The 13,275-nt window shown below is 40.3% G+C and overlaps 1 protein-coding gene across 1 annotated transcript in view; it reads right to left on the bottom strand.

The window, feature by feature from the left end:
* Nucleotides 1-1,021: 1,021 nt before the first annotated feature.
* Nucleotides 1,022-13,275, bottom strand: part of LOC121951734 (junctophilin-1-like) — a 65,528-nt gene continuing 53,274 nt past the window's right edge. The window contains exons 3-7 of the mRNA XM_042498186.1: nucleotides 12,290-12,408; nucleotides 7,507-7,785; nucleotides 5,409-5,839; nucleotides 2,654-2,750; nucleotides 1,022-1,585 (exon numbers count right to left, since the gene is read on the bottom strand). Coding sequence (XP_042354120.1) covers nucleotides 2,670-2,750; nucleotides 5,409-5,839; nucleotides 7,507-7,785; nucleotides 12,290-12,408 — 910 coding nt within the window. The 3' untranslated portion in view covers nucleotides 1,022-1,585; nucleotides 2,654-2,669. The remainder of the gene's footprint in view (nucleotides 1,586-2,653; nucleotides 2,751-5,408; nucleotides 5,840-7,506; nucleotides 7,786-12,289; nucleotides 12,409-13,275) is intronic.

Genomic DNA, 13,275 nt, shown 5'->3' with positions numbered 1-13,275 from the left:
ATATAGAACCTTAAATTCATAGTTAATTAGTAAGCATCAATGACGGTTATGTCATCCACTCATTAACAGACTCTCTGACAGCAGACTGCACTATGGAATAATAGTGTTTGCACAATTGATGCAATGAACCTTTTAAAAACTATGAGCTTGTGGTTCTGTTTTACAAATGTTATAAATCTCTCTGATTGTTTAATGTGCACCAGATATTGTTTATAAAATGGCAGGCACTGAGACCCACAGCCACAGATAAAAACAGATATGAAAAGATCAATAGACAGACTGGTAGAAATAGAGGCGCTCTCTCAGGACATGGCAGAGTGAGAATCAGCCGAGCGCTTCACATTCCTGCCTGGGCCCTTTTCACCCACCAACACGTCACTCTGTAAAATAGTAAGGCAGCTGTTGACTTCCATCAGCTCAAAGTGCATCTCTGAACATATCCAGTCCCCCTCTGCCCCCACCCACACCCACACACACACACACGCACACACACACACACACACACACACACACACACACACACACACACACACACACAGACACACACAGCAGAAGCAGCCACATGTAAAATACACTGAGATATGCACAAGCTTGGTTTCCATTCATATAGTTTTGTGGAGAGAAGTTTTATGTAAGAGAGAAGTTGGAGCAGCAAGATTCATCAAAAGGTCATCTGCCTTTGCAAAAACTTGTTGATGCTCACTTGAAGTGGTTTCTTAATGAACACATTATGCAGCAGGTGGCAGCAGAAAGGTGTTGACTGACTAAGAAAGACCCTGGTGAACAGTTCAGTTAAAGTGCACAACAGTTAAAAACTGGCTCTCTGATTGCCACAACCTGCAAATGTGTTCTTGTCACTCCAAAGTGGAAGCAGCCCATCTGATGCTAGCTGAAGTGAATGAAAACACGGCATACGACCAACACAGGCAACATTCAGTTTCTCGGCACTAATCAGCAGTGTAAAGGCACTCTCTGTTCCCCTGCTGGATCGTTTAGGAAACATTATTCTCTTCCAATCAGCTAGACGACTCAAACTTTTATTACAGCATTTCAAAACTTTGCTGAACAGTAGGATGGAAATTGAGCCACAGGCGGACAAGCACACACACACTGCAGGCTTTTCAAGGCAGTACAGATGCCAGGCCTCACACTCAGTCACATCCATTCAACTCTCAAGGCCCCCTGTTATTTCTAAGCCTGATAGAGAATCCATAGTTGGGGCTCAGGGGCTCATTTCCAACCAGCGACTGCTTGCTTCAGCTTTCAATGCACTCTCAGTGGAGTCACAAATCACCAGCAGTCCAGGCAAGTTGGACACGGGCACCAAAGACAGTCATCCAGTCCGTCCAGAGAGAGGGGGCAGGGAGTGGCAGTAGTGGAGGCTTCAGATTTCTTTCTCTCTGCTTTTTCCCTTCTCTCTCCTCCATGTGATCCCCCCACCCCCCACTTCTTCTGTTCCTTCGCTCGTCTATTTTCAGTCATCCGTTTTGCCCGTGTCTGCCATTCTGAGGGGCACCAGTTTTTTTAAAAGGCCTCTTTGGTGATGGAGAGCTGGTGACCTGGGCGACCAGTTTGGATGAGTCCACTGCAGGGTCAAAAGATTTGGGGATTATACATGTTGGTGAATGACAGTCAGGATATTTGATTGCAATTTAGCATAGTAAACAGGAATATAGTTTTAATGATAAAAATACTTCAATTTTGAAATAAGTAAGTCCTATGTAGCTGTTTCATGAGCACAGATAAAGGTTAGGGGTGGGGATCAAAGTGCAACTACAAACATGTGCATGGAGCAATAGTGATAAACAGGCTTGTTTTTATTCTTTTCAAAACCAAAAACACAAGAGCAGAAGTGCAAGGGATGGATTGAACAAAAATGATCAGTGTGTTCATTTGTTATGATGAGGGGTGTAACAATACGTATATTCGTATTTAAACGTTTGCTAATCAGCTCACGGTTTTGTACACATTACGGATGGAATGGTATGTTGATCTCATTGCATTTGTAAAATAAAATAAACTGTTTAAATTGTGGCTAATATAATATTCTCGGTGTCACTACACTCAATAAGGCAGCCTGAAGGCAGCTTACTGACGGAACAGACAACGTGCTGTCTGCTTGTTGTAAAATGGTCAGTAACCCTGTCACCACACCAGAAACAGAAGATTGTCCAATAACCTGTAGGTCTGGTGTTTGGAGCTGCTTTGGTTTGGTAGATAAAAAGCGTAGGTATAGAAAGAAAGCACACCTCTCCGCCCTTCGACGTGACCACATGGTAAGCTGAAGGCAGACAGAATGCACCTCTCTGCCCTGCATGCACATATGAGGAAAGCCTGAGGCAACAGTACGCAGGCTGAAACAGTTTAAATGTTTGCCAATTGGTTTGCATAGAAAGGAGTTGACTCCCTTCCATCAATCAGCTGATTGGGCTGCTTGAGATCAGCTGATATAGCTGGGATGTGAACCAAGCTTGACACTGTGGCCTGCTTGAAATAATGCTTTGCTTAGTTTTTGTCTAATTGTGTCTTAAATTAAAAAAGTCGAGCGAAAAAGTTTTGAGCATGCACATGTTTTTGATGTGTTTTCAACACTGTTTGAGTTATGACAAACAGATCCCTATTTCAAACTCAGTAGTTGTTAAAAAATGCTTACCTGAGTCCAGATTTGGTCAGGTGAGGAAATGGACAAAAATGATTGCTAGACCTATGTTCAGCAGCATCACCAGAGCCACCAAGATAGAATTTGGGCCCTGTGAAAAGAGTTACAGTTACTGTTAGATTATGTTGTGAATGAAGTTCTGCTACTTTATCATCTACTGTTGTAAATGGCACACACATTTAGTGTAAACATGATCCCCATCAGCAGCTGCCTGCAACAGATATAAACTGACTCTACCAGCACAGCAGCAACTGGCTATCAAACAAAGTTGCTCAGTGTGAGTAGTTTATTACAAAATAAACTGTGATGTTTGACAAGACAGAGAAGGCTGTGTATCTCTGAGTGGTGAGTCAACAGGATCGAGCTGATCGCATCAAGTTATTTTCAAGTGCTGTTAGTCTTTGAAACTAACATCTAGCGGAGGCTGCAGTTAAAGTATCATCAGGGGTCTTTGATCAAAAATCCAAACTGAGTTAGCTTACATTGCCATGTGACTTACAGCACTTTAGAAAACTATGTAGCAGTTACAAATAAACATAATGCCGATTGGAATGTCATTATAGTTGAAAATGATTGAGAAATGTCAAGTAAAACACAAATTGAATATTTTAATCAAAGCCAAATCTTTTTTTAAACTTAGGTGTAGTACATTTAGAACAAAAAGTAACATCTACGAACATGCACCTAGAGCCTAGATGTGTTAAGCGTTTCTGCCGCAGACAGTACGCTGACATGGCTGGGTTTTTGTCACTTGCTGCTTTGTCCAGCAGCACTCGCTGTACTTCCTTGTTTACTGGTGATACAGAGTTGAAGTGTGGACTTCAACTCTCTTTCATTGTCCACATTACTGCACAGCTACATAACATTATATCTTGAGATACACGTTATAAGATATTTAAAAATAGTGGGCATCGAGTCCCTCTCAAGCAACGGCTCCCTGAGTGCAGAGTAACAAGACACATTTATTTTTCCAAGTGAGGATAATAATATATGCAGTTCAAGATAATAACAATATTAGCCGGAGTAAGTACAACGCTCTGCCAAGTTTTTTTTCTCCAGGTAAGGATTACAATATATGCTGTTCACATAACCTGGTTAAAATTATAACAACACTTGGTTATCCACTCATTACTAAAAGTGTCTGTCATCCAAGAGAGACAATAAAAACAGATGGAGTTTTCAAAGTTGTCATGCTGAAATTCACCAGTGTTTCCCATACATATACTCTTCCTGGTTGGCCCGCCCAGGAAAATAAAATCCAAATTCCACTGTTTTTTCCAATCAACGACGTAATTTTACAAGGCACACGGACCGCCCTCCAGCCCCACCAGTATAACCCATTAATTTCATAGACTATGGTGGCTATCTAATTTGTCCCGCCATAGTCTCAACGGAGCTGGACTCTTAATTAAGAGCTGTATTAAAACACTGTTGAGTTATTTGTAGCGCAGTAGCGGCAGAGACGTGAAACTGTCTTTCACTTACTATCGATCTGATCAGCTGTGAACATATCAGCAGATCAATTATCCACCTCAGGAGTGACATTCAGCCTTGAAGGAGATAAAAAGAAGTCCGCCTGCTGTGCTGCATTCACGGACCCGCAAAAACGTCTGATATTAGAGTGACACCACAGATAGAGTGAACCCCCACCGACATAGATACACGGGCAATCTGTGGTAAATCAAATAGTTTGTTCTTAGTCTCCAGCTGCTGCCAGATGCTGCAAAAATCCTGACAGTGAAAAGTTAGAGTTTACTAATGTATGAAAAACAATCAACTGACTGCAGTGTTTCTAGCTTCACCTTTTAGTAACGGATCAGTGTGCTAGGTACTCCAAGCAGAGGGGGAACCAAAACTGGGGACGGTATGGAACAGTTCTATTGGTACCATCCACAACTTTTTACAATAGAAACACAGTAAAAACTGTTAACAGTAAGAACTGTTTAGAGGAGATTCAGCTATGTAAAACCCATGAGAGTACAACAAGCATAATTTTATCTACTTATTCCTATGTGAAAATAAGACGTTTGTCTTTTCTTCTTGACAATAAATCTTGTTTAATACTCTGAAGCACCAACAAAAATAGGTCTGTCTTTTAATCTACAGAGACTGTTTCAATCAAAAATATTTCCCCAACACTTTCAGCACTACTTACAACGATTGTGTAAGTGTGAATGGTTACTGAGAAGCAGGTGGCACCATGTACGGTAGCCTCGGTTACCAGTGTTTAAATGTGTGTGTGAATGGGTGAATGTGACATGTAGTGTGAAAGTGCTTTGTGTGGTCAAAAGACTAGAAAAGCACGACACAAGTCCATTCTGCAGTCCATATAAGCACTCTCTTATTTGTACCATATGCAAATCCCCTAACGCCATGACAGTACTGCCAGCATTAGAATCCTTTTACAGATTAACACGGAAAAGGCACCACTGCAAGGTTAGGCAATCTACTTCCTGTCTGGCTCAAAGAACAACTTGCCAATCACATGTTTTCAGGAGCCAATATAGACGCTCTAATGCTAATCAAATATTTCACCAGATGATTTTGCAGAGTACTGCGCCTTTAGCCAGAAAGTGATCTTGACATCACTGATTCTCAGCATCAGTGACAGTGATCTGCGGCCATTAGCATTAGCAAGATTGTGGGATTGTTTCATTCACACTGATGCTCAGCAAACTGCACATCAATGCACTTAAAACTGCAACTTAGAATCTATTTAAAACATGGGTGATGATTTTATCTGACTCACCGACTCTTCCTCTATAATTTCTGGAACCATCTCTACACTAGCTTTCTTAGTTTCTGCGAGGCTCTTTGGTTTGGTTGATTCCAGGCGTTTCGGCTTGGCGGGCTCTGGTGCTTTGGTGCCCTCCTTTGGTGGAACTGGTGAGGAGCTGGGGGATGGCAGGGGTTTTTGAACTGGCGCCAAAATCTGTTTGGCAGGTGGCGGCAGGCGTGCAAGGCTTGATGGGTGAAGGTCATCTTCCAAGCTGGTTGGATCCTCTAGTGGCGGTATCTTGACATCTGCCTTGACATAGTAACCATGGTACTGGGAGTGAATCTGCCCGTTGCTGGGATAACTGCTGATTGTCGAGGTTACAGCTGGTTTGACTGCTGGAGGAGCCTCCTGATGCCTCACGTCCTGCCTGAGAGAAAGTTTTGATGCTGCCTTTGTTATACCTGCCAAGTAGAAGAAAGGGAAATAGGAGAAAGAGTTTACCAAAGAATTGGCATGTGGATTGGTTGGGGGTTTCCTCAGCTCAGGAAGGGGGAATGTTCCAGAATTGGCCATTCCATCCTGCTCATCTTGTCTGCATTTCCAAGTGTCTTTGGGCAAGACAGTGAACCCCAAATTACTCCTGCTGGTCAGTCTAGCACTTCTGCATGTAATTCACTGCCAGAATTCTGGTTTCTTATTAAGTCAGTTTAATAACACAAAATATAATATCAAAATCACAATATCCTAAAAATGATAAAAATGTATCTCTTTCAATGGCATGTTACTTTGAATCAATTTAAAATCAATCATGTATCCGAATCCTAATAAACAGGCTGTTGTATAACCTGATAACATTTTGAAATAATAGATTCCAGTATATCAAAAGGTATTACCAGGCCTCAACCTCATGTTTCATATGGATATTTACTATTTTCTCATAATCATAGGTACTAACCTCTGTAATTGTTCTTTCTATAAAAACTGAAATCTCTTAAGTTTCTCAGTATTTATCTTCAGAAAAGTGGCAGCAACGCTTACAGTATTCTGTCAATTGATTTCATTTATACAGATTCTTTTTGTTGTGTATTTATCACGATAAACAATGTTTTTTATCCATATTTACAATGTAGCTTGACCACACTCTGTTGAGTTCCTTCAGCCCACTTTCTGTACCAGCTGACATTAGCCATTAGCTTATCTTCCAAAACATTAATAAGCAATAAAATTACAATTCAGCATTTTTTCACAAAGCTAATAACAACTACCAATAGCCATAGCCATTAGGACCACAGTCAATGTGTTGTCACAAGTTATATTGTCAAAATTAGTTTTTAAAAAGCTGTCGAAACTCGACCCATTCACTACTACAAAAAAAGAAAACTGAGGGCACTGACTGTGAACCCAAGGCAACGAAATATAGTAACTGTTACTGTTAACTGTTAACTGTATAATAACTGTTTCTACCATAAGGGGCTCAGAGGGGCTCTGGAATAAATCTATGTATAAATATAAAAGTCTGGCAGAGATATTTTGGAGCATGTGTGGAACACCAAGGCCAGTTTAGGTCCAGTTAAGGTGTGTACATGAAAGAATAAATCCACCCGTAACCCCATTATCTAAGTGTGTTCGTCTGACTTTGAGAAATTCAACTTTTCATTCAGACTAACACTATAACATGTTTTTTGAAAAGTGTATTTGAAAAGTTACATGTATTTTTCTAACATCATGTAAAGATACTGACTGGTGACAGTTCTGCACTTTAACGCCTGAGATGCCTGGATTGTGAGTCAGTTAATCTCTTACTACTAACACTGCTGCGTTGTGCAGTTGACCGATATATTTGCTGCTTAAATCACTGCTGCTGCTCAACAACGTTGCTTCTACACTTCTACACTTATGAGTCCCTCTTCAAAAGCAGTCCTCCTCTGTGGGCTCTGACTGTGAAGAGACTTTAAACTCCTGTTGGCTGTGCAGGACATGCTTAAGGCCTGATATTAACCCAATCCTGTCCTCCACAAAGACAAGTTAACTGATGCTGTTCATTATGAAACTGCCTTGAGAACTGTTAACTGCAGATGATGGTTGTTTAATAAGAAGGACTTGCTAAGAATAACCTGCGGGCTTTTACCTGCTGTCAAGGACTCAGCTGTTGGGGTTTTGTTCTCTGTCCCAGCAGGCTTTGCTGGAGCAACAGCGGCAGGCGTTTTACTGCTAAAGAAGCTCTTTTTAACAGCAGCGGGTGAAGGCGTAGGACTGGGCCCGGGGCTCCCTGATGGAGACTGGTTGGGAGTTGTGCCTTTCCGGTAGAAATGAGGACTTCCTGATGGAGATTTCTCCTTCGTCTCCTCTGCAGGAACTTCCTTCACCTCTACTGGCTCATTATACTTCTGCCGTATGTAGTCAGGGCCTGAAATAACAAAAAACAGCTTCTATTAAACTGGACAGTTAAGACAGATAATATTATCATTAGTTTCTCAGAAAGCTCAGAGCAAAAAAGCCCAGTGAATAGAAGTGATATATATGAGTTAAACAAATGCAACAATTTGCAATAGTTGCACTTCGACATTCAAGCTTTAATTGGGTCTAGTTATTAATAAAAAACAGCAGCCAATCAGACAGTGGTAATTTGGCAGGACATTTTGATAATCAAACACTTAATTTTACACATTCTGGTGAACTTTGTACAACATTTAATAGTAGAAATGTCTATGTATTTAGTAAAGGAAAACACAATATTCAGTTACAATTGAAAATGTGAAGGCATATAATGCAGTAAGGCTCTCAGACCTCCTGTGTTGCTTTCAAATATTTATTGTCCTGTCGATCTTTTCTTCTTTAATGTGATCTCTGTCTGCACACATGATTTACTCTTCAGTCCTCATTATGTCTTTTGTTTGGCTAAGTTAACTCTTTAAATAAGCATTTGGCACCTTTTGATATCATTTACAGGCTTCCATATTTGAATAGCTCATATGAGTTTTAATAAAGAGTTCTGCATATTCAAACATAACTCATATATCTGTGTTCTCTGAGAAGTCTCAGAAAAGAAGAAAATAGTCATGAGACAAAAGTCATGTCCTATGGTCTGCTGTGCATTAGGTTTTTTTCTGCGCCCTAGTTTCCCCTACAGACCGTCTAAAAGACACAGACCCTGTTTGGGACCCTCTCTGGGTGAGACGAAGTTTAGGACAGCAGCCGGCACTGCTCTTTATCAGAAGATAAGCATGAATAAGAGTCTCTGCCTTGGCTTGAGATAGAAACTGTCACACTCTGGCTATATTTTTTAGATGGTAAAAAGCCTTTTTGGTGACATCCCTGATATGGGGCTCAAAGCTGAGGTCTGAATCAAATATTCCTCTGAGATTGTTTAATTGCTGACAGGGATTAAAAGAAAGTGTTTGGAGTTATGCAGACAGTTTCACTCTCTGAGGTCCAGTACCAATGACTAAAGCCTGTGTTTTGTCCTGGTTGAGCTGAAGAAAGTTCTCTGCCATCCAGGATTTAATATCTAAAATGCAGTTAAAAAGGATATCAATCGGTCCTGTGTCCTCAGGAGACACAGCAATGTAGAGTTGAGTGTCATCGGCGTAGCTATGGAAGTGTATGCCATGCCTCCTGATGACACTTCCCAAAGGTAGCATATTAATATTAAATAATGTAGGACCTAAAATTGAACCCTGGGGGACACCACATTTCAAATCATAAATCCTGGAAGAGCAGTCACCCATGTTTACACAAAATGTTCTATCAGTACGATATGATTAAAACCAGTTAAAAACAGTACCAGAGATGCCAATCAGGTAATGCAGTCTGTTTAAAAGAATTTTGTGGTCTACTGTGTCAAAGGCTGCACTCAGGTCCGGTAAAACTAAAACAGAGGACATTTTTCTGTCCATGTTTGATCTGAGGTCATTTACAATTTTGACTAGGGCTGTCTCTGTATTGTAATTCTTCCTAAAACCAGATTGAAAAATTTCACTGACATTGTTTGTGTTGATAAAATCATTTAACTGATTAAAAACATTTTTTTCTAAAATCGTTCTCACAAATTGAAGGTTGGATACAGGCCTTTAATTATCAGGAGTTGCTGTATCCAAATTGTTTCTCTTCAGCAGAGGTTTGACAATGGCAGTCTTAAAAACAGTGGGGAAGACAACTGTCTGAAGTAAATAATTTATTATGTTAAGAGAATCATGAGTGAAAAAGCCAGAATTTTTTTTAAAAAGCGATGTTGGGATATGATCTAAAAGGCAGGTTGCTGGTCTTAGTTGGGAGAGAACTTTGTCAAGCATTTCAGCATCAACCAGGACAAACTTCTTCTGTTTCCTCATGCGAAAATGACTCTAAAAAGATACAGTTTGTTTGCTGACAGTGGGAGAGGTTCGATCGAATAAAATCTATTTTTTATTTGAAGTGGACTGCAAGATCTTCACATGATAAAGCTGTATTGTATGTCTGGTTAAAGACAGGGTTTATTAAACAATCGATGGTTGAAAAAAGGACTTTTGGATTATTTTGATTTTCGTTGATTAGTTTTGAGAAATGAGCCCTTTCTTCATTGTATTGTTATAAATATTTAATTGCTGTTTAAAGATTCGAAAGTTTATTGCCAGTTTGTTCTTCCTCCATGTTCTCTCTGCTTTTTGACAGTTTCTCTTTAAATTAATAATTTCTGTGTTTCTCCAGGGAGGAGTTGGTTTTATTTTAAGTTTTTTTAATTCAAGCAGTGCCACTGTGTCGAGCGCTGATCTAAGTTTACTGTAAAACAATAACATCACTGGAAGAAGGTAAAATGTCAGGAGGAACAAAACATAAAATATCAATACAACTTGCAGCCACTTCAGTTGTGAGATAGCGTTTCCTGACAGTACATTCTGGAATTACCTGTTGTTTAAAAACCTCTGAATTAAAAAAGATGCGGAAATGGTCAGACAGGCCAACATCCATAACAGATACTTGCTGACAAGCCATAGGTTATAACATGATCTAAAATGTGTCCTCTGTTATGGAAGGGCTGTGAAATCTGTTGGGTAAAATTCATACAGTTAATGAGGTTTTAAAACTTCAGAGCTAAAAGAGTTTGATTGATTGTCCACATGCAAGTTAAAATTACCTAAAATAATAATTCTGTCATATTTTTGAATGGATAATAAAGAGCAGTTAGGACAATTCTGTAATAAAAGAGGATCATTGTTTCGGAGGTCTACAGACTGTCAAGCTTAGTGTGGGAGGGCTGTTAAAAACAAAAGCATGGAATTCAAAAAATGTGTATTCCTTGAATAAAATGTCTTTATGTCCAAATGACGCTAAAAGAATTGTGGCTATTCCCCCATCTCTTTTACCTTTTCTGTAAGAATATGAAAACTTGTAGTTTGTCAGAGAGGCTTCAATAAGAGATGCATTTCAATCTGTGCCAAGCCATGTTTCTGTTTAAAACATACAGTCAATATTACTCTCTAAAATCAGGTCATTAATGAGAAAAGTCTAAAAGAGACCTGACATTTAATAATGCCATGTTCAGAATTGTCTGTGCTTTCTGAAGGGGATCGTTGTGTGTGTGTATGGGTTTAAGATTATTGAAATTTGCTCCTGAGTGTAGTTTAGTGCTTTGAAATGTTGTGTGCTCTCTGGTAGAGATAATGACATGAATAGATGAAGTGGTAAATGAAACAGAGGGTCCGAGTCCAGTAGAGAAAAATTTGCTGTTAAAAGTTGAACTAAAATGATAGAGACTGGGACCTGGGGGGCATCAGTCACTGACGGATTGATCTGCTAGTGCAGGGTTGTAGTGGTGAGAGGCAGGTGACAAGCGGACGTGCTGTAATCCAAACGGCAGGTTAGCAAACAGCAGCAGGCTACGCGATCCATTAAGGTGGAGCCCGTCTGCTCCAAAAAGAAGCCTCCTCTCCCAGAATGCATCAAAATTATCGATAAAAGCCAAGCTGTTGGACCTGTACACAGAGGAGAGCCAGGTTTTGAGGCTCAGCAGCTGGCTGAAGCGTCCCATTCCTCGGCCACAGGTGGAGGTGGGCCCGGAGATAAAAACACTCCTCTGGGACTGCTTGACTGTGTTGAAAAGTTGGATGAAGTTCTGCTTTAAAAGTTCTGACTGCTGCTTGGGAATGTCATGGGTACCATTATGGATAATGATTCTGTTAGATTCCGGATGGGATTTTATGATGATTATTTATTTATTTTATTTGATTATTTGACAGGCACGGTGGCGTCATGGTTAGCACCGTTGCCTCACAGCAAGAGGGTCCCTTGAAACCTGTTTGCCAGCTTTGGTTCAAAACACTGTGGGTAGTATGTTTTGATGAATTGTGGCAGACTCTCCTCCATAAATGATGTCATTTGGTGGTGGCGGTGGCGATCTGATCAAACGGTAAAACTAGGCAGTGCTGATCAAATATGGTCAAGATTCTGTTACTGCACTGCCTATTTTCCTTTTCAAATGTTTTCAGAAACCTGTTTTAATGCCCAATTGTGCCATAACGGCCCACCAGATGCATTGTCGTAGTTGTAGGTTTTCTACCTTTTGAGCTAAGCCAATGCCACAGTCCTTTCTCTCTTTTTCTCTGGTCATGTAGCACCAGTTTCAAAAGAATCTGCGTCTTACTACTGCAGAGACGGCCTAGTTTTATGTGAGGACTCTATATTTGTAAAGTGCTTCTTTCACTACACTGCAATTTCTTATTTTTTTTATAATTAACATTAAAGTGGGATCCCTGGTGATGCAGAATGGTTTCTAGTACTGTACCCCTTGAAAAACAGGAAGTACATGTGTATGTCAACATGGGACAGTCATTTCTATATCCTGTTGATCATTCTTACTGTCATGTCAATGGAAAAATAAAAGATATACTCTTTTACGTTCATTGCTGCTGTGCTGTGCGTGGTTGTTCCAGTACCTGGCTGATGGAAGCTCGGTGAGAGCTCTCTGGCCACAGCTCTGGCTATATCTGAATTCTGAGTGGCTGACTGTGCAGCCTGGTCTGCAGCCTCTGCTTTGGCCCGGGCATGGGACGTCCTGCAAAAAACACAGATACAACACATAGGCTCAGTGTTGGTCTTGCCACACGGTTAATGTGGTGGTGTCTGAGCAGAAATTAATGAAACTGAGTAAAATAAGCTGTTTTTCTTTTTAACCTTTTTTTGTGACCGACACAAAATATATTAACCTATACAAAGGCCAACCCAGCCAACATCTAATACTCAAGAGGCACCGCAACTTCCAAAGATTGCATATTGACGACAGAAGCATTCAACCCCCCCTACATGTGAAAGGAGAGAGGGAAGGGTGGTAGGTTGAAGTTTTCTTACTTATCCTCCTGACATTCTGTCAGGAGGATAAGTAAGAAAACTTTGAAGCATTTTACAACTTTGGTGAATTATATTCAACAGAAATGTCCTCAACAAAATATTTGAATGGCATGACAGCTGTGAGGTCAAATAAGTGTGTCTGGAAACTGCAGATGGGAAACCAGCAAAATGCGTTTTAGCCACATAAAAATAGGACCACCTTAACACCTACCCTAAATTTAGATTATTTTCACCGCTTTACCTTCGGTCAGACAGCACTCTGTAACAGGAAACTGATGCTGTTAAGTTATGCTCTCCTTAAAGCCATTGACAAGGACAGTAATTTTACTCCACAGAACACAATGAGTCTCTGGTCTTCTGCTGCTGTTTAGTTTGTGTGATTGCATGACTTTGGAACTAACTTATATTGGTTTTCTTGTCTGCTTGTCCAAATTGGGCGGGTTGATAACACAATTCTGAGAATTGAAGGAGAAGGAGCGATGGGAGAGACTCAGCAGAGAAGCAGTATACTGTCCTGCATGGTATGCCAGGGAATGAAATACAATACAATATACTTGAATACATTTCTGGCTTA

The sequence above is a fragment of the Plectropomus leopardus genome, chromosome 12, assembly GCF_008729295.1.
Source record: "Plectropomus leopardus isolate mb chromosome 12, YSFRI_Pleo_2.0, whole genome shotgun sequence".
Classification (NCBI taxonomy): domain Eukaryota; kingdom Metazoa; phylum Chordata; class Actinopteri; order Perciformes; family Serranidae; genus Plectropomus; species Plectropomus leopardus.
This window is presented reverse-complemented; position numbering and strand designations above follow the sequence as displayed.